Source organism: Pinus tabuliformis, chromosome 1_2 (genome assembly GCF_031772625.1).
Source record: "Pinus tabuliformis cultivar Carrire ecotype Pingquan chromosome 1_2, CPIR1, whole genome shotgun sequence".
Taxonomy (NCBI): domain Eukaryota; kingdom Viridiplantae; phylum Streptophyta; class Pinopsida; order Pinales; family Pinaceae; genus Pinus; species Pinus tabuliformis.
Window position 1 is genome coordinate 171,168,937 of NC_142298.1, and position 24,383 is coordinate 171,193,319.

At 36.8% G+C, this 24,383-nt stretch overlaps 2 protein-coding genes across 2 annotated transcripts in view; one reads left to right on the forward strand and one right to left on the reverse strand.

Moving 5' to 3' along the window:
• LOC149205031 (uncharacterized) overlaps positions 1-24,383 on the reverse strand; it is a 113,575-nt gene that overhangs the window by 35,042 nt on the left and 54,150 nt on the right. The window lies entirely within an intron of this gene.
• LOC149205032 (uncharacterized) lies at positions 3,575-5,742 on the forward strand. The gene is made up of 3 exons (XM_089393405.1): positions 3,575-4,927; positions 5,020-5,112; positions 5,285-5,742. The coding sequence occupies exons 1-3, from the start codon at positions 4,799-4,801 to the stop codon at positions 5,480-5,482; spliced, it is 420 nt and encodes a 139-aa protein (XP_089249531.1). The 5' UTR covers positions 3,575-4,798; the 3' UTR covers positions 5,483-5,742.

Genomic DNA, 24,383 nt, shown 5'->3' on the forward strand with positions numbered 1-24,383 from the left:
TTGCGGACGTTACTTCTAATGGATGCCATGGGCTCTTAAAATGATCCTAATGCAGTTTCATTGTTTATTAATATTCCCATTCTTTTTTATATGTTTGACCCTGCAGGAAGGCGAAGCTGTGCAGGTTTGACAAGGATGGGAATCAATGGAAGGAGCGTGGTGTAGGAACAGTAAAGTTTCTTAAGCACAAGGATACTACAAAGGTTCGGCTGGTCATGAGGCAATCCAAGACATTGAAAATATGTGCAAACCATTTAAGTATGTAAACTTGTTTGTTTGTTTTTTTTTGGTGTAATTTCCCCCCTGAGATTGTAATAGCTTATCTTACGTCCAAGTTTTAAGAGGCTTTCTGTGCCGAGAATTTGTGTTGATCCTTATTATCTGGATTATATTGTTTTTTTTTTTTTGCCTTGCAGTTCATTCCCCAATGTCACTTCACGAGCACGCAGGTAGTGATATAACTTGGGTCTGGCATGCAACTGATTTCTCAGATGGGGAACTGAAGGAAGAACTCTTCTGCATTCGTCTTGGCTTTGTAGACAGTGAGCACTGTTCTTAGACTCTTCTAATCCTTGTTATGATCTTTTATTTCTGTCTTGTATTTTTCTTTGATAAAATCAATGTTTGAGTACCTATATTCTTGGATCATTTCATTGAAGGGTTGATTTTGCATATGTTCTTAGGATGCTTTTGTGCAGATTATAGTGGGTTGGTAAGGGATCCCCCTCCCCAAACACCCTATCAACATAGTTAAGACTTGATTTTAGGGTGGCTTTAATTATCTCTGGTAATAGCAAATGATACGGAGGATTGTGCATAACCCACCCCCTTTTTGATTCCAATAAGCAGAGGTGGTCACTATGGTAATCCGATTTCAATTTGTAGTTAGAAAATGGGGTCACAACTTTCCATATTTTTTGTTTTGTTTTGTCTTTTTACATCAAAAAATAGTATATTTATTAGAACCATAGTCAACTAAACAGACAGGAAACAATTTATTTGACGGGTGGAAGAAGTGATAGGCTTAGAGCAATTGAATTGTAGGCCATGCTTCTTGACAAATTGATGAACAGATGTCTCCTTACTTGAGATTTAGGTTGGCACCATGGCACCATCCTGTCCATCATTATACACTAATCTTGTCATTATCTTCTTCACTGTGAATGACTAGCCTGTTCCCTGCAAATAGATCTGGGCATAGAGGAGCCAATCCAAGAACAGTAATCTCTAGCACAAGACAATAATAATGATCTAAATACCTAATCCTGAAGCTTGAGTTTGATTTTTCTCTACTGGTTCTGAATCTCTGATTGAGAATCTCCCACTCGTCATTATCAAACCTTCTCCTTCATCATTGGCATCAGCTGCACTGCTGAGGTACTTTGGTTGGTTGTCATTGGACTTGAGAGCTTGAAGTTTCAAATGATTATAGTAACAGACAGCCAGAAAAGCCAGTCCACACCCACTCAAGTTTATGACTGTAACCTTTTCATTTATTACAGACAAAGATTATGTTATGAGCAGCCAGTCCTTGACAAGACCAGCAACATTCATAGTCAAGGCTGAAGTCTTTCCTATCAGAAGAAACACTGCAAGATTAAGAGCCAAGGCACAAGCAGAAATTTCATGTAATCCAAATCAAAGGAAGAGACCCTGATTATCAGAAATGGGTATTCTACTAAGGCCCAGGGGGTGCTGAGAAAAACAAGGCAACAAGGAGCAACAAAGATGTGATGGGATTCAACTTAATCCCTTTTGATGTTCGTGGAATTTGTATGAGAACCAATTGGGTAGTCTCACATGCAACTGCACTTAACTGGAGAATCACCTCCCATGCATTCATCTTGGCCTCCCCATAAGCTGAAATAGTAACTCCAATGGATATGGCCAACATATTGGCCTCGGGTTCACCTTTATAAGCTTCTTTCTTCAGGGAAACCACAATCAAATACACAGCAATGGGAATTAGAGCTTTCAGCATTTGAAATAATGATACTGAGAGGAAAACATAGGCAGAATTTGAAAACCAGAGACCCAAAGAATACACTTATCAATACTATGGGTTCAACGAGCTTGAAGACTCTTACAATAGCAACAGCCAGTGTTGAGTAGAAGCCCATGTGAATCATGGTGGGACTGATCACTCTAAAGTTGTCAAGCAATGGCAACTCCAATGGATATGGCTAACATATTGGCCATGGCCTCATCTTTATAAGATTCTTTCTTCAGGGGAACTGCAATCGAATGCATATCAAATGGGCACAAGAGCTTTCAACATTTGAAATATCGATACTTTGAGAGACATGCACCAAGGGCTGCATCATTTAGGATTTGTACTCAGTTTAGGTGTCATATTCAAGGGAAGTTGTTATGCTTTCCACCACTTCATAGATTGTTAGAGTGATGAAACAAAAGAGGCTCCCTCTTGAGGCTAGATTATGTCATTCATATCAGCTGTGTTGTTGATGTCCTAGCTCAGCCAGGTCTTGCCAAAACTCTGTTGAGGTTCAAAATTTATTATAAACTGAAATGTCTTCACAATAATTGACCTCATAAAATGCCATAATCACAAGATATGACATACATGGCTGTGATTATGGCTCGCAAGACCCTTAGACTTTGAGCAATGAGGCTCGCAACATCACTTATGATTATGCACTCTACAATTCTGTGACCAGCTGAATGTCAAGCAATTGAACCGCGATTTAAATCCTATTTTTCCAGCAATAAGTACTATACTTTGTCTTTATTTAGTGTAGAGAACCAAGCACTTATTCTACTCATCTATAGAAGGGACAATGGTTGTTTGCCTATGAGGTATAAGGAAATCCTATCAGATGTTTTGTATTTTCGTATGGAATTGAATCATACTCCTGCACACTGTAACATTCACATATATCAACCTGTAGAGGCTTTAATAACACCAGGTATTCTGGTTAGTGATTTTATTGGACCTCATGTGCATATCCTACATGCACAGGATGGACTATTCATATGTTACAGGGTATTATTCTTATTATTTAGGGTGCACATCTTCAGGTGCTCAAGAACGATTACTAGAACAGTCAGTTAATTCTGCAATTTAAAGGATGAAAAAGGAGGTTATAGGAGTCTAGTTTTGGTTCTCATCCACAATGTCACACTAGTCTGCCTGGGCATGGTTCTCATGGTTTAATAGTGACTTGAGGAGTCATAATACCACAGATCACTAAACACGAACAACTAAGGTAGCCCAAGGACAATAGCCATCTTTACACATTAATTAACAGGTCTTACATTAATTATCCTAGGGGGTTTTAATTCTTCCAAATGCTTAAAAAACAGTTAGCAGAGCATTCACATTACACATTCCAGCAATCTTTTCTATAAACCAACCAAATGCAATCAGGAGAGCCCTCCTTTTAAACTATACAACCTTATTGTTAGTATGATCAACCTTATTTTAATATATAGTGTGACAAACCGTATGTGACAGGCATGTGGAAAAATTTTCTCGCAATTGACTAAGCGACGTCCTGCGAGCCAGACTTGAGACGGAAACCCTCGTCAGAAGTGTATGCTTGGCTCTTTTCCAAACAAATGAAGAGTCAATGAGGTTTTGTGTAATCACTTTTGGTATCGTATTGGGTTATTGTTAGAAGCGATAATTGGATTCGGATTCTCATCGAGTGAGTTGTTCTGCTTTCTCAATTTGAGAGGGTTTGTTTGGAGGGAAAAACGAAAGAGGACATACAAGAATAGTGAGGGGAAAGATGCAGAGGAAGAGGATTGAGAACATCGCCAGTAGGCAGGCTACATTTTCCAAACGTAGGTGGATTGCTGAAGAAAGCTTACGAGCTCTCGGTGCTCTGCACTGCAGAAGTTGAACTTGTGATTTTCTCCCCAGCAGGAAAGCTCTATGAACTGTTTTTTAGTGCAAATCCTATTATTTTGATTCTAATAATCATGGCTATGCAAACCTCATGAGATTCTTACTAATAACCCCGGTGGTGCAAGCCCTAGTAAGCTCGATGTTGAAAAACTTTGTGTAAAACCTCCAAATCGCTGGTTTTGTTGTAGTGCTTATTGGAGAGTATATAAAAAATTTCACACCTTTTTATGAGATATGGGAGGAAAACATGTTAAAGATTTTTAATAAATATAAAATTTCCAAAATGATGCTAGTTACGTGTGATTCTTTTTCATTGTTTGTGATTATGAAAAATGAAACTCAATGTTTTTTCATTAGTGCACACATATTTCATTATATAATTGCATATAGAAAAATCATTCCAGAGCCGATAACAATAAAAGTGAAGAATTTATGGTCCAACGTTATATTTAAGGGAGATGTTTAAGGATGATGTTTGAATTTTGTTTTTCATTTTAAGACATTTGGAGCAAATATTAGGAAGGACTTTGAGAAAGGATTGTCCTTGATTTTCGAAAATGGAGTTGTTCCTTTTCAGCCATATGCCCCAAGTGACCATCAAAGGGAGAGCTCATATGTTTTTTGGATGTTTTCTTTATAGCCATTTTTTTACACATATCCATAGAGTCCCCATGCCATTGATGTGAATTACTTGTTCGGTTTTTTTTAACCAAAATTTTTAACCAAACAAGAAAAATTTAAAAAATGCCTCAAGATCAAAGACTGAAACAAAGACCTATTGACATACCTTTTAAAGTATGGAAAGAACTTGTAAAATCATATGAGAAGTTGGATGCACAAAGAAAAGCCGGCAATGAGAGCATTCAGGTATTGAATTTTTCATTAAACATTATTTAGAATGTATTAATACTTATAAGTATCTTAGACATGTATTTGTGTGAAAATAAATTGAATTGGTTTATGTTTAAGGACAAGGCATCCAAGGAGAGGTTAACCAAGACAAAAGTCACTCATCGTAGTGGCCAGAAAGGTTTAAAAGCACTGATAACAACCTTTGTAAGTATATTAAACATGTGATATTTTTTAATAAATTTTGTACTAGAAGAAAGTCATTGTTATCTAATTTCTCCCTATTTACTGATTGATAGGAACTAAAATATGGAAGACCTCCAAATCATTTGGAAAAGGAGGTGCTGCAGCAAAAGGGATGGGTTGAATTTGTTGTTTGGATGGACTCTATGGTATGTAATCTTAGTTGGATTTCCAATATACTTTTAAACCATATTTTCATTTTATTTTTTAGTACTATTAGATATTATATCTTACCTCATTTTATGGTTAACATTGTATAACAAAAACATGCGTTGTGTTATGTAATTAATACTAACATGTAATATTGATTTTTTTTGTCAGAATGCTATAGGTAATGATTGCCAAGACGATGATCCAAATTATGTTCAACATATATCAGGAGATGATGAGGATGAGGATGAGGATGATGGTGGTGAAGGAGGAGATGATGATGATAGTTGCGGTGTTGGTGATGATGTGGATCAGAGTAATGAGGATGGTCAAGATGATCATGAGGATGATCTTGGTGGTGGTAGCTAGGCATGCACATGCATTGTTTTTTATGAAGAAATTATTGTGTAGAATGACATTGTTATGCTTAGATGGGTGTTGTGAATTTACCCTATATCAATGAGACATTTTGATTTTGTAATCATACAATGAGTTTGATTTATGTATGTTGTTAATTTATCGTAGAATAACGATATTCATGAAATATTTTGATTTGTTAATCATATTTGAATTTTACTTGTTTTGATTAAAAATAATACTGATTTTATTAGTATTATGTTGCTATTTTATACATGCTTTTAAAATTGCTAATGACACATTGTTATTTTTTTGGATGGATGTTGTCAATTTCTCTTAAATTTCTTTACAAATGATTTTGAATTGTGATATCTGTTTTAATGATATTTAGAAACTATCATATATTTCACTATGAATCTATAAAGGGGGTCATATATGTAAAGAAAAATATACTCTATATAAGAAGTCAAATGCGGATGTAACCATCGATGCAAAATTGAAAGTAAAATTGGATGTTAAACTAGGAATTAATACAAAATGCAAACAATTGACATACAAAGTATTTTAAATTAGAAGTGAAAAATTGTGCAATAGTTGACACAAAGAAGGGAACAAAACATGGCATACAAAAGGATATCAAATTGGGAAAAAACAAGGACACATAAATGGGCACCAAATTAGATGCAAAAAAAGACAACAACTAGATGTAAAATAAGATGCAAAGTTGAGCGTTAAAAAGAAGCAAAAAAACGTTACAAATTAATATGCCAAATGATGATGCAAATAATGGTGTAAATTTCGGATGCAAACTTGGGTGCAAAAAAGGAAAAAAAAAAAAAAAGATGTAAGAAAAGACATAAAACAAGATGCAAAATGGGGCTGAAAAAAGGTGAAACCAAGGATGCCATATTGGATGTAAAAAATGATTTCTAATCACATGCAAATTTAGGCTCGAACTCAGACACAAAATTATATGAAAATGTGGACACAAAATGAGGCAAAAAAAGACGCAAATTTGGATGGTGAAAACGATGTAAAACTAGACACCAAAAAAATGCAAAATTGGATGAAAAAGTCGGTGTAAATAATGGTGCAACATTGGACACAAGTAGACACAAAAAAATGGTGCAAAAAGGGGCATAAAATAGCTTAAAATTGGATGCAAAACTTGGTGCAAAAACAAATACAAAAGTAGATGTAAAAAATGGCTCTAAATTGAATGTACCATTAGACACAAAATAAGATGCAAAGGTGGACACAACACATGACTCAACATAAGATGCAAATATAAATGCAAATTTGGATGCTCAAAATGATGTAACATTAGATGCAAGAGATGGTGTTAAAAATGATGCAAAATTCGATGAAACAAATGACGCAAAATATGGTGCAAAATGAGATGGGAAAAATGGAGACAAATCAAACGTAAATGTGGATGTAAAAAATGGTCCAAAAAAAATGCAAAAATGGGCACAAAAATGGATGCAAAATTTGGTGCTAAATCAAATTCAACACATGGTGCAAAGATAGGCACCAAAGTTGGTGCAAAAATAGAAGCAAAAACTAGTGTAAGACTAGATACAAAACCTGGCGTAAGACTAGATGCAAAAACTGACACAAAATGGATGCATAAAAAGACGTTAAATTGGATTCAAAATACAGTGTAAACTTGATGCAAATGATGGTGCAAAAATGGAAGCAAAGAATGACACAAAATAGGAAGCAAAAGAGAATGAAAAATAGATGCAAAAAATGACACAAAACTAGAAGCAAAACCTGTCATAAAATAAGATGCAAATCTTGGTTCAAAATTTGACGCAAAAAATGATGCATAGTTTGGTGTAAAAAATGATGCAAAATCTAGCGTGAAAAAGGATGCAAAATCAGGTGCAAAAAAGGACGCTTTAAAAATTGTACAATAGAGCCAGATTTAGCGCCAGGTTGCTCATCACAATTACAAAAAAAATGCACTAAAATTTGTCGCTAAATCTGGCGCAAATCGCTGGTTTTGTTGTAGTGATTGGTTTCTTCTTCAATATAATTTTGATTTGATGTGGGAAAGTAATCCCCATCTTCCTCATTGTCATAATCTTATGTTGATTTTATCTGTTTTGGATTTTTGCATGCTTCATCAACCACAACATCAATGCTTTCAACAATTTTCCCAAGTATTTTATTATAACATTTATATCCTTTACTTCTGGAAGAATAACCAAGAAGAATACCTTCATCTGCTATGGGTTCAAACTTACCAAGTTTTTCATCAGTCCTTTTGATAAAACATTTGCTTCCAAAAACTTTAAAGTATTTTACAGTAGGAGTCTTACCATACCAAATTTCATGCAGAGTTTGAGTGTTATTTACCTGAACATTTGCTTTATTGAGAATAGTCACGTCAGCGAATGCAGCTTCACCCCAGAAGGTTGCAGGAGTTCCAGATTCATCTAGCATGGCTTGAGCCATTTGTTGAACTGTTCTGTTCATCCTTTCTACTACACCATTTTGTTGAGGTGTTCTTGCAATGGAGAATTCCCTTTTTATTCCATGTTATTCACAAAAGTCAAAGAATTCATCCTATATAAATTCCCCTCCTCGATCAGATCTGAGGCATTTGATTTTTCGATTTGATTCATTTTCAACCAAAGCTTTGAAGGCTTGGAACTTTTCAAATGCTTCATCTTTATGCTTTAGAAGGCCTATCCAACACATTCTGGAAAAATCATCAATGAACAAAAAAAAGTATTCTTCTCCACAAAGTGACTTTTTCCTTGTTGGTCCACATAAATCAGTATAGATAAGTTTAAGAGGCTTACTAGCTGATCCTTCTTTTTTCATGAAGTGAACTTTGGTTTGCTTACCAATTTGACATGGTTTGCATATTGTATTTTTTGGGATGTTGATATCTAGAAGATCACGAATAGCCTTGAGTCTGCATACTTTTCTTATTTGAGAAAAGCTTAAATGTCCCAATATTCTATGCCACAGCCAATTTTCATCATTTTTTCTTAGATAGGACTGTTGTTGTACTCGTTTGATTATGTATAATTTGTTTGGAGTTCTTGTACCTTTGATCACGGTCTCTCCTGTATCAAGCTCACGAACAACACATCCGTTTGATAAAAACACCACTTAATTTCCTTGATCACACATTTGACTGACACTCAACAGGTTATGCTTTAAACCATCTACATACATAACATTTCCATCTTTAACATTTTCTTTCAAAAAAAAAGAACCTTTACCTTTTATGACAGCTGGAGTGTCATTTCCAAATGAGACATTCTTTTCTTTTTCTAACGCATTATATGAGTGAAGTTTCTCTTTGTCACCTGTCATGTGTTTGGAGCATCCACTGTCGATGTACCATTGATTTTTTTGTCCTTCTGCATACAAGGCTATACCACATCTTTCTGTTTAAGATTCTTTCCTTCTCCATATCTTGGGATTTAATGGCATTTTCTCCTTTTGAGGTGTTTGCCGAAATTTTCTCCTGCATTCAAATTCTTCATGACCAAAGTTGTTACAGATTGAGCATTCTATTTCATTTTCAAGAGGAGAAAAGTTATTATAGGAAATTTTTTTGATCCCGGTTACATTCCTTTGATTTCGTGCTTCTCTAGTCATGATGGTTTTGTAAGCAACGCATTGAGCAACTTTGTGCCCAAAATTATGACATGAAAAACATTGTCCATTAAAGAAGTTTCTGTGACTATCGAATCTATTTACCTGTTGATTGTAGTTTCTATTGATATTCATCTTTGGAGCAAATTGAGTATGATTTGCTTGAGGTTGGTTGTGGCTTCTATTGATATTCATACTTGGAGCAAATTGAGTATGATTTACCTGGTGATCAGCTTTATGCCTTTGTTGACGATTGTCATACTATTCACTAGTCTTTGCTGCATCAAGATAGCTTTTGGTGGAGGTTGATGACTTCTGTGATTGAGATGCTTCTTCAGTATGTCCAAGACCTATCTTTATCAGAGGAGAACGCTGAACTTTGATAATTTCATTTAAAGTTTCTGATCCTTTAGCAAATCTAAGATTGAGAGATTTTGTTTTCTCAAGATCTTTTCTTAGACCCACAATTTCATAGTCTAGTTTTTCATTGTGTTTTTCTTTTTCAGCAAGTTGGTATGTCAAGGTATCTATGATCATATTCTTTTCTTCTAAACAGATTTTGAGTTTAGAGGTTTCTTCATGAAATTTTTCCTCTTCTAAAGCATCCCAAAAATCATCATTGTCATAAGCCATGAGAAATCTATAATCATCACTATTAGATAAACCATCACTATCATCTTCTAAACTATCCCAAAAAGCATTGTTATCATAAGCCATGAGAAGTCTGTAATCTTGATCAGTTTCATCTTCATCACTATTAGATAAACCATCGCTATCTTCATGAGTATAGTAACTCCTTCTATTCACAACTTGTTTCCTATTCCCTTTTGCATATTCCTTTCCTTTTCATATTTATCTTTATGAGGACATCTGGCAGCATAATGACCGACTCTACCACAAGCAAAGCATTTGAAAGGTAGCTTACCTCTGAACCTTCCAGAACCTCGTTGAAGCTTCTTGACAAAATTTACCGCATCTTATTCTTCTGAAATGTGTCCTGATTCATTGTGTTCTTCCTTTTCTTTTCCTTTTGTTGAAGCTTTAAATGCGACTTCTCTCATATCTAATGGACCTCCTTTTCTCATCTCAAAAGCAGTTAGGATTCCGTGAAGCTGTGTCATAGTGATATTCTGCAGATCCTGTTTTTCTTCTATGGCAGACACTTTTGATTCAAATTTAGCAGACAAGGATCTCAAAATTTTCTCAACTAAGGTAACTTCCTTTATTTCTTCACCTAGATTCTTCATACAATTAACAACCTCATCTATACGTAAGAAGTAACTAGCTATACTCTCATCACTATGCATCTTAAGAGTTTCATATTGAATTCTGAGAGTTTGAAGCTTAGCACGTTTTACCTGAGAGTCTCCTTCGTAGCTCTGAACGATTTTGTCCCATATCTCTTTGGCTGATTTGAGCTGCATGACTTTGACAAACTCTGATTGTGACAAACTTCCCAATAAAGTATTGACAGCTTTGGCATTGGTTTCATATTTCTTTTTACCTATCATGTCTATAGGAATTACTGTTGGAAATTTATATCCTCCTTCCACAATTTCCTATACATCTATTCCAAGAGATTTTAGATAAGATTTGGTTCTTATTTTCCAATAAACAAAGTTGCTCCCATCAAAGATTGGCGGTCTAATGGATCCCATGCTTTCTTGATTATTCATCTTGATGGATTTTCCTTCAAGTGATCAAGATTCTTCTGAAGGAACTGCTCTGATACCAATTGTTGGAAATAATACTGAGGGGGGGGGGGGGGTGAATCAGTAGTATCAGATCAAGAATTTTTCTTTTTCATAATCAGATTTATATATGCTACTTCAGAGAGGGGAACTAGCGTGTACACGCAAATGTCTTTAAGGCAACCAACATTTATTCAGTAAACTTATGATTCAATTAATTCATCATATGTTGATCTTTAGTCAGTGCATGAGTACTTCATCAATCATTAAACAGTAACCATGTGAAGTATAAACATAATAAACCATCACACATAAGCAAAACACATGAACACCAAGATTTAAAGTGGAAACCTAATGTGGGTGAAAACCACCTGCTGCTGTCGTCTTTGTCTTCTTTTAATAATAAGAAAACCTGTTTACAATCTTGTACTGGTGCAGACTCATACCAGTACACAGGCTTCCACCTACAGAAGGTTACAACCTTCTCTCATTCTCCAGCTTCTACTAGAAGGGAGATACAACCCCCTAGCTCTTGTACTAGCCAATATGTTTACTAGTACGTAAGTGCCAGCCTACAGAAAAACTCCACTCTTCCACCAGGGACCACGTTTCATGAATTTTCAGACTGGATGCTCCTAGCACATATCAAGACATATGAAGACCTTGACTCATCAATAACCCATCATAAATTTAGAAACTCAAACTTCATCAACCAACATGCAGTTAATCTGAAACAATTATATCACTATCATCAGAATGTTGTGCTGAACCCAGAAACTTGTATCAACATTCAGAACCAATTGAAACCTCAAAAATTCATGTGTCAGACTGTATACGCTACTTCAATGAAGAAAACCTACGTGTATACGCTACTTCCTTCAGCCCAACCTGCGTATACCTCTAAAGATTCTGAATCATAAAATCTCTGAATCACAAACTGTACCAACCAACAGTGTACTGAACATCTACTGTCAACTTACAAAACTTTACATAGGCAGGCAATAGAAAACACTTCTTCTCACTTATACAATCAATCAAATATCAACCTCCTTATGCATTCAGATTTACATTCAGATCTAAGAAGACTTCATTGACAGACAACAGTAAAATAGTAGCAGCAATAAATCAGCAATACTGATATGATAGATCAGTCATCTCTGAACATCAAGCCTTTCTTTTGTATACGCTACTTGAAAGAACAGAACCTGCGTGTATACACTCTTTTGCCGAGACGAACCTGCGTACAGATCTGCAAATATTGACTCAGAACTTTGTTGCAATTCCAGACTTCAGACAAACCCAGATCATGATAGATAACGAATAAAACGGACACAAAACATCAGATCTAGCCTCAACCAATATCAGATCATTCAAGAATAAGTCATTTCAGGTCTCATGATCCTGATCCAATATTGAACTCAAGGTGCACATAAATATTTCAGATCTAGTCCCGAGCATAACCCTGCAACATAAAATATTCTTTAGATAGAAGTATTCCATAGAATCTTATTCACTTGCACATCTGGCCTTATGATCCTCTCTTCTTTATATAGTTTTTGGCCTTTCTCCATACCATGGACCGAATCCACTTAGGACCAATACCTTGAATCAAATACCACGGACCAAATACCTTGGACTAAATACCTAGGGTCAATATCATGGTCCAAAGATACCTTGGACCAAATACCTCAAACCAAAACCATGGTTTTCAACATGTATGCGCTTTGCCTTCTGTGGGAGTGCATGTGTACAATATATGCTATTTCTGTTCTGAGTACCTGTGTGTATACACTGTTTGGACTAAGTGAACCTGTGTGTATTTCTTAAATTGCTCTTACATCATCTTCTTCCTTCAACTTCTTTATTCTGATCAATAGACCTTAGTTCCATCTTCTTGATCCTCTGTACCACTTCCCTATTGCCTCTGAATATTCCTGTTAGCCTCTTATCAAAACTGAGTTGACCTGTAGAGTTGCCATCAAGGACAATACTTGTATCATAATGCCAACAAAATTTTCCATCCAACGAGGGGAGGAACTTGCATTAGACACAATGAGGCATGGCATAGTTGAAAATTTCCTTGCACATTAAGAAAAAAGATTAATTCAGAGGATAAGCAATAATAGGAGTTGCCTATAAAAGGGTCATATCCAAGTGTGACATGTTGGCCATTTCCCATTTTCCGATCAAGACAACAATGAATCCAAAGAAGAGTCTCCACCAGGACATTCCAAATATTCGATCCAACCATATATTTCTTATGCTTAGAAGATCTCAGCTACTCAAAAAATGGCTTGTTATGAAGATAATTGTCTGAGATGATATGACACCAAATTTTCGAACCTGTAATGGTCCTCCAAAAACTCTTCATGGCCAGGGTTAGTCCAAACTAGTGTAAATTTTTGAATCCTCACCCCACAAAGCTTTTGGGATGGGAAAGTAAATCCCATTTAGACAGGTGAATACTAGCCCTGTGCTTTTTTCTTGTCCAAAGGAAACTAAACATGAAGGAAATTAAACATGCTCTGTCTCATCTTCTTGATGGAGGATTTGGTAATATTAGAGAGAGAAAGCTAATGAATTGGTATACTCTCAAGGACTAATTTTACTAGTGTCATTTTTCCACCAAGGGAGAGCCACCTATAGCACTATTTTTTGATGTGTTGTTCAATTCTTTTAATCAACCAAGATCAATCCTCGACCTAGTAACAATTGGGCTTGAGATGGAAGCCTAGGTAGCATATGCCATAAATAATGGGAACTATCAAATAAGGGAGGATGGAGACAATAGAAGAAAAAGTCATGTTCGGAATGCTATTGAAGAGAAAGGGGGATTTATGTTGACTAATCATCATACCAGTAGCTAAGTAGAAGATAAAAATAATATGATGCTAATAGATCCATTCAGATGCAATGCCCCCACCCAAGATAAGCACGTCGTCCACAAATAGGAGATGATTAAGGTACATAGACTTTGAAACTTTAACCCCTTTGATTAGTCCCTCTTTCTTGGCTGAGTTTATCATACGACTCAATCCCTTGACAATGAGGAAGAATAAGAGAGGGTATAGGGGTTATCCCTGTCTCGGGCCTCTTAAGCGGATTCGGCATCATGAATCAATCTACCTAGTAGGAAACCAAACTATCTGAGAGATACAACAGATGAGAGAACATTTTTCATTGTGTTAGATATCACCTTTGATATGACCTTATATATGAGTTTACAAAGCGAAATCTACCAATAGTCATTGAAGGTCCTCGGATTAGAGCACTTTGGAATGAGAGAAATGGAGGCAACATTAATAGCCCCAAAGACGTTGCTAGAAAGTGTATCCTCCTCCACAACCTACAAAATATCATTCTATTAACAGTGATGGACCTGCCAACATTCAAGGGGGTCTCCCTGATATGCAGTCCAAACTAGAACTCACGCCATTTGGGATAGGAGCCCCATTTGGAATACAACCCGACTGCCATCTACTTAAATATTTGCCTTTGATTTCACTGTCAGCAAGAGAGAGAATTGCATATGTTCCTTCAAAAGGCAAGCTAGTGTGCTTGGTGAATGTTTAGTTTCAAGTGCATCAAGGTTCTCCTACCGCAGAGGGGGAAGAAAGTGAGCCTCTAGGGGAGATGTAATAGTACAACCCTAATAAAGACACATAAACATGAATGTTTCATCTAAAATCTAGCATAATAGTCCATACGAATGCAACGAATGTTATAACCATTACAACACATTCTCAATAGAATAAGCACTAAAATAACTGAAGTAGTTCAACTATCTTAGTACTAGTAAATGTTAGGTAAAATTGACTCGGGGTTTGAGTCAAGGTTGACCTGGTTAAATAGTAGTGGTTTTGGGCGCATGGTATAGTGTACCCATGGTATTATGGTCTGTGGTATTTCTTGTAATTGAGCATATAAAAGGCAGGGACTACTTCATTGTAATGTAGGCCTGGAGGTGAGTGGTGAAGGCTCACTTTGCCAGATTGGCCAGGGTTTTGGCCAATGCGAATGAGATCTCAATGGGTTGGGTTTTTCCCGGATTTGGGGTTTTCCTGGATAAATATTATGTGTATAATATGTGTATTATTGTTGTTTATTTTATTATTCATCTCTGTAAATCTCAGTAAATCTAATTAATAATTTATCTCTCTGCGGTAAATTTCTAACAATTGGTATCAGAGCTAAGTTGGCTTTAGAAGGATGCTTTTTGTTGCCAAGGGTTTGTATTGGCCTGGTAGAGAGAGAGATAATTGACTTTTGCTTGCAGATCTGGATCAAAAGCCATAGTTTGTGAAGCAAAGTTGCACACTATTGGGTCATGACAGATTCAGTGGATGAGGAGGATATGTGCACGTGGATTAATTAATTGATGAACCATGCACCTGAAAAGAAAGAACACCTAGATAACTGGCGGTTACAATGGCTGGTGACCCATGTAATTCGATAGATGGGTTATTTTTATATGGACATTGATGTCAAATGTAAAAAGACAACAACAAGGGTAAACAAAAAAATTTTATAATGGAGTGAAATTTTTAATTTGCATGTAAATGGGCATACTGCTGTAAGACCTGGTAAGGCATGCGTACCCTGGGTAATTACCAATAAAGTATGGGTTAGACCTAGGTAACAGGGGGATGCTGGGATAACAAATCCCGAGTAAACAATTTGAAGGGGGTGAGGACTAGAGTGAGCGGGATTGTCTCACTTAGCAGGTTTGGTTGGATTTAGTTAAGGAACCCGAAGTCAAGTTTAAGGGGGAATTGTTAGGTAAAATTGACTCGGGGTTTGAGTCAAGGTTGACCTAGTTAAATAGTAGTGGTTTTGGGCACATGGTATAGTGTACCCATGGTATTATGGTCCGTGGTATTGCATGTAATTAAGCATATAAAAGGCAGGGAATACTTCATTGTAATGTAGGCTTGGAGGTGAGCGGTGAAGGATCACTTTACCGGATTGGCCATGGTTTTGACCAATGCTAATGAGATCTCATTGGGTTGGGCTTTTCCTCGGATTTGGGGTTTTCCTGGATAAATATTAAGTTTATAATATTTATGTGTATTGTTGCTGGTTATTTTATTATTCATCTCTGTAAATCTCGGTAAATCTGAGTAATAATTTATCTCTTTGCGGCAAATTTCTAACAGAAAAAGCAAACATGAACCATGAACATTCACAAAATAGTCTTACAAACATCCATAATCCCTGTATGAAAACGTGTTGGCCATTAAGTCTTCAAATATTAAGTAAAAGTCCCAAGATGCATGAATACAACGAACATCACTTGCTCCAATAGTGGAGCGTTGGAGCCACTACTTTCTCCCCAAAAGTACTAACTTATCTCTCTTATGCCTTATGGGAGAATCCAAGGTTAAAGTCCTTTTACATTAGAGATGAGGATCTATTTATAACTTGAGGAATGACCTTTCATATCTTCATGACTCTTGGCTTTCTAACTTCTAGTGACCTTTGGACTTCTACAACCTTTGAAGTTCCAAATGACTTTTGGTATTACACGTTCTTTGGACTTCTATGACTCTTGAGTTTACATATTACTCTTGGACTTCTACTTGCTTGTCTTTTACAATAATTACAATAATATATTTTGTCTTCCATATCATCATATGATGAAACTTGACACGTCACTATCTGAGATGACTGGGGCTGACAATGATTGATGAGATGGACTTGCTTTAGTGGTGACATAGTTTCCACTGTGTCTGTTCTTTATCATCATTCACTCATGGTGCTTCCACCCTCCAAACAACCTTCAATCTTGGAGTCTTCATGGTACTTTGATCATAAAGTTTTAGGTGTGTTCTTGGTTCTTCTCGTGCTTCCTTTGTTTATCCTCTTTTCCCAATCTTCCTTGTGTGTGCTTGCCATGAGGTCCCTAGAATACATGTTTCTGCAATCACTTATGATGAGAAAATATCAGTCTAAAAATCTCTAACTCTACCCTGTTTTATGCAGATTTTACTCTTCATGCATTTTAGGTGTGCCTAAAACAATCAAGAGAGGTATAGGGTGCAAGGGAGCACTCTGAAAGGCTAAAGGATAGAGGAGGAGGAGCTTCAAGTCTTTGGGATGCGCTCATGCACCCTAAAAATCAAGGCAATCAAGGGAGGGTGCATGTCAAAAATCTGAAGGACGAAGGGAAAATATTTGGGCTGCCCAAGTGAGTTATGCGCTCAAGGGAGAGAGAGGGGGGGCACAGGGCACACTGACAAAGGCTGAAGGTTGAACCTTCATGCCTTTGGGGTGCGCTCATGTGCTCAAGAGGGCTCAAGGAGGGCATATGGCACACTCTTGAAGGATTAAGGGTTGGGCTTCGTGTCTTCAGGGTGGGACATTGCACTCAATCAGTTTAGGAGGGCACATGGCGCATAGGGGAAGGTTGAAGGGTTGAGCTTTGAGATGCGCTAGTGTGGTCAAGGAGGGCGCACTTCTTCAAGCCAAAGGATTACACTCTAGGAAGACTTAGTCATTCTTGGAGGGCACAATTTGGAACAAAAAAGGGGATTCATGTTTTCGGAGTGCGCCCATCTCTCAGGGAGGGCGTAGGGTGCACTTTTGAACAACGAAGGGTCTCCCATCAAGGCTTTGGAGTGCGCTCATGCGCTCTTGGCCTTAATGGGCTCACTTTTCAACCAAAATTTGTCTAAGTGGGGATGATTGGTCAAGGAATGGACAAGATGAGTTATAGACATAAAACCAAGTGCTACACATACTAACTCATCGAGAAAACTTAGACAAACATAACCAATTATGAATAAACATCAAAACACCACTTTATGCACATTCCCCAAAAATAGACAGTGAAGTGTGTGCAACTACGACCCATTTGTGTCGTTTTACAACATGAAAGGTGTTGTGACCATGAAAGGCATATAAGGATATTCAAATCAATGTGACAACACTTAAGAACACTCAAAACATATGAATTGACACAAAATGACACTTGATGGCCAAAGCGACACTTGATACGACAATGAGGTAGGCTCCAAAATTCAAATGTAGTGAAATTTTGGAGGGTGTTCTAGCAGTGACAACACTTGGCGGCACACTATGCGAACTTCAACTTCTTTGTCCAGGAATGGATTTCAACTAAGGGTTAGACCTTCAGGAAGTATTGATTGCTCCAAGTTCCCCTTTTTGAATCGTCTTTACACATAACATCTTACTTTTCTCTACTTGATTGAACACACATAAAGATACATCGTACCACAAATGTTTTGATCCGAGAAGGGCAATGTGCACGACGAGTTTATGATATTTAGAGTATGAGTTTTCATCTCTTGTGTTTCTCTACTACCAGTAGGCCTGGACAGTACCATGATAGACTCACTTAAGAGGCACAAACATTGCTTCGCTTCCAGCGAGCCTCAACAGTACCCCACGAAGTCACTTGCTTCACCTCCCTACGCAGTAAGCCTTTCTCTACTTTCACCCTTTATTTATTAATTTACTAGAACTGTGCATTTGCACTTATTACTTTTTTGATGGGCAGAGTAGGGATCCCAACTTATTGAGAGCAGAGGAGGTTACCCCTTCAGATAATTATTTTTAAGACCTCCAATTTAGGTTTGCTCACTTCAGATTTTTCCCTTATCCATTCTCTACTAGATTGGACAAGAGTTAACATACAAGTAGACATATACCAAGTGGAGTGCTTCAAACACTAGCATAATAACGAGTCTAATAAGTTCTCCCAAAGTTATCTTATTGGACGAATCATATTTTCCATCTAGCCTTAACTCAACCTATGGATTTTTCCCAAACAAATAAGGAGAATAAACATATAACCAAGCGTTGAAGTTGTCACATTCCTCTTTTATTTCACTACAAAGTCCTTGGGCCATACACTTTCATACACGTATTATTTATGTGCAGTGATCGACACAACAAAACATAAAAGGACATGATACTTAGAACTAACAACATAAAATAAGCAAACAAAGAAAAGGCACAAAACAATATGTACATGATCTGGAACCTGTTGCTGCTACTGGAAATAATGCTTTATATCTAAATCATTCATGGGTAGGGGGTCAAGCTTCCCATCCAAATATTTGAGCTTGAAAGCGTTGTGGCCGATTTTCCCTTCAACTGTGAATGGTCCAATCCACAATGGCTGAAACTTGGTATGCTTACCCTTGTCTTCATGGGGTTTGTCCCATCTAGGAACTAGGTCACCCATATCAATGCTCTTCACCCATGCAGATTTTCTATCAAACCAGCACTTTATATCATTTTGATGAATGGAAAATTGGTCCTTGGCTTTGAGCTGCTCTTCCTCGAGTTTTAGTAAAGTGTCATCATTTTGTAAACTAGTAGTCAAGGTTTACCTTTTGATTCCTAAGAGTGTTGCAAGGTTGGGAGGTATGTGTTCAGAGGTAGGATAACATCTTTACCATACACCAGAAAGTACGGCGAGGTTCTCAAAAAGGCTTATGGGTAACACAGTCAACCTAAATGGCATAAGTCAAAGCAGTATACCAGTTCTTCTTTTCAGAGAAAAAGGTCTTCTTAATGATTTGAATAATATTTTTATTTGTGGGTTCAGCTAGAGCATTTCCCGGGCGATAATAATTAGATGCATGCTTGAGAAAAATTATGTTTTCCAATGAAAACTCATAAAGTTTTAATGATGAGAAGTAGGTTGCATTATCAAATACACATGTAGGAATGCAAAACCTAGTGATGGTGTTATGCTATATAAAATGAATGACTTCCTGGTCATTTACTTGTTTGAGTCGAATTGCTTCCAACCACTAGTGAAATAATATGTAGTTGTGAGGATATATCAGTGTTGCTTTGATGAGTGTGGAAGAATCTCCCAATAACATTAAGGCCCCACTATTAGAATGGTTCTTCAACTGCAACTGGGAGTAGTGGGGCGGATAGCCTTTGATCACGATCGACACATTTTTGACAAGCTTGAAACTTGCGGACATAGGTGTGAGCGTACTAAAAAAGAGTGGGCCAATAATAACCAGCCCTCATGACTTTGTGTATTGTGGTGTCGCTTGCATAGTGGCCACCTGCCGATCCATCATGTAGATCCTTCATAACCTTCTTTGTATCTTGCGGCTCAAGGCACCTTAACATAACTCCATTATGGTGCTTCCAAAAAAGCACTCCATGACCAATTGGAATGATACAACCTTTAAGCAGATTTCCCTATTCTGTTTACTTGATAAGTGCGAGGGAATGGTGCCATGTTCCAAAAATTTCCATAACTCTGCATACCAAGGCATTGTGGTTGTGGATTGAGGAATGCGATCAATATTGTACATTTCAATTTCCTGCTCCCATCCTCATAGATCTTGTTCAAGGGCATCCTTTGCTTCAATGGGTAGTTTTCATAAGTTGTGGCCCTTTATAGTATGAATTGGTTTGAACTCCATATCATATTCTTTATGATAGGTCACCCAATTAGCCCTCTTCTCACCCGGCTCTTGTTGCACAATTAATGTTCTTACTGTTGGGTGAGGTACCAATACAATAATGTGAGATTTTAATAAGTAGGTCCTGAAATACTTCATTGTCTTATATACTACATACACTTGTTTATCAATGGCAGGGTAATTTAATTTTGGTCCCTGTAGACTAGCACTCATAAAAGAGACAGGTCGCTCATTTACTTCATTGTCCTTATGATTTAATAAAGCGATAATCAATAAAACTGAAGAAAATGTATAGAGCAGGAAATTCTTACCATAATCTGGATTGAAAAGTGTGGGTGCATCGGCAATAGCCTATTTAATCCGAGAAAAATCGTATGTCTCCATTTGTCCCACTTATATACTTCATCTTTCTTAACCATCTCCTGTATGGGTTTAATTATTTGTGCATAATTAGAGATGAATTTTATGAGGAAATTTATTTTCCCTAAGAAAGACGACATGGCTTTCTTAATTACAGGGAATGAGATCTGTGTGATAGCCTTGAATATCTCGGAGTCAATCTTGATACCACTCTTTGCTATGATGTGCCTTAGCAGGATCCCTTCGGAAACACCAAAGATGCTATTACTTGGATTCAAAGGAATTCCATACTTCCGACACCACTGAAATATCTCCTTTAGATGACATACATGATCTGACCTTTTCTTGGAAAATATGGTGACATCATCTAAGTAGACAACAACGCTCTGACCTATAAAGCCTAGAAAAGTGATGTCCATTTCTCTTTGAAAGGTTGCACTAACGTTGATTAGACCAAATGATATTCTTTTTAAAGCAATCAAATTTCACCATTTAGTTTGGAATGTAGTTTTCAATATGTTGAGTTCCGCTATGAGCACTTGGTTATAGCCTGAAAATCCGTCTAGTAGCAAAACATTTCAGATTTAGATATTATCTGGAGTATCTTCTCCATGGATGGCATTGGATAGTTGTCTTTATCAAAAGATCGGTTAATATTTCGGAAATCAACACATAGATGTATTTCACTAGACTTCTTTGTTATTGGGACCAAGTTGGAAACCCACATGGAATGTCTGACTTTGAAAATGATCCGGAAATCCAACAACTTTCTCAAATCCTTCTGAACAAGGGGCTCCAGTGTCGAATGAAATTTTTGTAGCTTCTACTGGAACGGTTTCACCCCTTCTTTTATAGGAATCGAGTGTTGGATGATGCGGGTATTATAAGTCTTTAAATCATCGTATGTCCAAGCGAACACATCTTGATACTGCTTGAATAGACGAATAAATGATTGTCACTCCCGCGGGCAACAATAGGTATCGAGATTGACATACTTCGGATCTTGTGGGGTTCCCAAATTGACTTGTTCAAATGCGAACTTTGAACTCTGAGTCTTTGTGTATGTTGGCCTTCTAAACGGTCCAATTTTGCAAGTCATGTAACTTATCTAGGGACACCACACCTTTTGGCATAGTGTTTCCTTTCGGTGCTTGAGATGCTTCTTGTAGGGCCTACTCGTGCTTATCCTCATCTATGGTGGTATCTTTAAATACATCAACATTCACCATAAATTGTAGTATTTATTGGTCTCCATTGAACATGCATAAGTTAGTGACATTGTAGGGCAAAGATGGTTTATATAAAATTTCAACAGAAAAACCATTTTTCAGTGGAAACATCCTAGAAACATCACTAACGTATATGTTGTTGCATTTGTAACTCTTGGAACAAAAACAATATTGAAATATTTAAAATGATTTATCAAATGCCATACCTCTTGTTAGTAGTTTTTGAGATGAGGTGAAAAACAATGTATAGTATCTCTTTCTTAACAAGTGACTACCTCTAAGTCATTGATTACCTTCAGAAACTCTACCTTTAGGTATATAACTTTCTGCAATCCAAGTATGAGTGCTTCGTATTTTGCAATCAGTGCATTCGAACTCCAGATGACATGAAAGTACATGTCTCTTGTTTTGCAGGACTTTAAGGACACAACCGGCTGCGGAACCGCCCTGCATCTTAGAACCATCAAGGTAAAGAGTCCAAAATTTACAAGCTACTAAGTTATTTCCTATACAACTGCTACTATTATTACCAATAATACTATGTACATCTATATTACATAAATCATTTGCACCAACAAGAGAACAAGGAAGGATCTCCAACTATGTATCTGGTGGAATCGATGATGGTTGTGTAAGATAACACCCAAGGTCAGTTTCCAAAAAGAAATTACATAAAATTAGATCGACAAAAGGGACTGGCTCATTTTTCCATTCGAAGGATGTAACAATGTATTTCATGTAAGGTTTTATTTCCACCTGGATCTGATTGTTCTTGCCCCTGTATGGAAGCCACAGATGTGACCAGTCGATCCATTAGCGGATTTTTGAGGTCTAAAACGGGCCTCCTAAGGAAATTATAAAATAATAGTGGAAATAATGAAATAATATTAGATGACGTCTTCAAATTTTAGAGGGAAAAAAGAAAAACTATTTGTTCAACTCGTATTTTCAACTTATCTCCCTAAGGTTTTCTCAAATTTTGAGCGGAAACACTTGTTGGGTGCATAATTTGATTCCTCATCCAAGGAGTACCCATGTTGCATACTTTCAATGCACCTTGCTACACAGAAAATGAGAAATACATGAAAAACGTGATTGCAATAATGTTTTTTCATGTATTTCTCATTTTTCATGTAGCCAAGTCCATCGAATATATGGAACATGGGTACTCTTTGGATGAGGAATTAATTTTTTCATCCACGGAGTACTCCTACTCGAAATTTGAGTAAAACCTTAGGGAGATAAGTTGAAAATACGGGTTGAAAACATAGTTTTATTATTTTATTATTTTTTAATTCTTTTACTTTTTTACTCCAAAAATGGTGAATCATCCCCCATGGTTTACATCATCATCTTCAATCCTATTGATTCTTATAAAGTTTATTTTGGTTGTACATGTTTATTAGGAGGTCCATTTTAGACCTCAAAATTCCCCTAATGGCAAAATACCCTTGTAATTTTCTTGACCAGTCTCTATTAAGGATTAAACCATATGCTTCTAATATTTCCACAATTATGATATTTATTCATTGGTGAAGTCCATCATCTTTAGATAATCTGATAAGCACATTTCTAAATTCACCAGTAGCTTGGACCATAGATCTGTCCAGCTGAATAATTTGTTCATCGATTTTTTCCCATTTTTCATGTATTTTCTTTGCAACGGATAATGGCATTATACTTACGGATGCACTAGAATCAACTAAACAATTGTGAACATTGTAATTGAAAATTTCAAAATCCAATAAAAACGGATGGCAAAGAGTATTAGCTTCTAATGTTTTCACATTAATACCAACTCCAGGGGACCAGAAGACTTACCATAAGTTTTGGGGAGAGGAATCATTATTACCTGTTGAGGCCTGATCAGGGGCTCGGACAAGCATTTCTCGCTGGCTTGATATTCTTGTGAGGTCAAAGATCGAAATATGGGCACGTTCTTTCTTCATATCCTCAACTTTGTTGTAGTCAAGTGTAGTGAACATTGCTAAAGTGTCTGGAGGAGTGACTTTTCCTAACGCTTCTATTGTGATGGTCTTGCTTTTAGTGTTGGAGAAAGTGTTCTTTGTTGTGGTGGCATCTCCAGACTTGTTTGGAGCTTGGCTAATGGGTGGAGTTAGTTTTCTTAACATATTTTATTTCAACGTTTTCCTCATCATCTCTTGTTCAGGAACAAGCCCTTGACTTCTTAATTTATATCGATTGTTTTGCTTCTGAGTTGGGGCCTCATTCAGTGGTGGTTCTTCAATGTTTTTCTTCTCAATGTTAAACACACAACCGAAAGTATTAACTGCATTTCCTACACTTGTAGTCTCTTAATCCACCTTAGATTCTTCCTTTTCTTTTATTTCTTCAGTCTGCTCATCTGAAAGAACTGCGTTAATAATATGTGCAACCAAAGCGTTCATGTTGTGATTCCACTATGGACATGTCTTTTCTTAATAATATTCTTCATGAAAATAACAATATTGGTCCATGCCCATACTCTCAACATTCGAGCTATGTGCAGACTTAGTTGAATGATTATTATTGGAGTTGTTGTTGTTGAACTTCTTAAAGAAAACTTTTGGGGCTTGCTATTGATAGTGGTCTC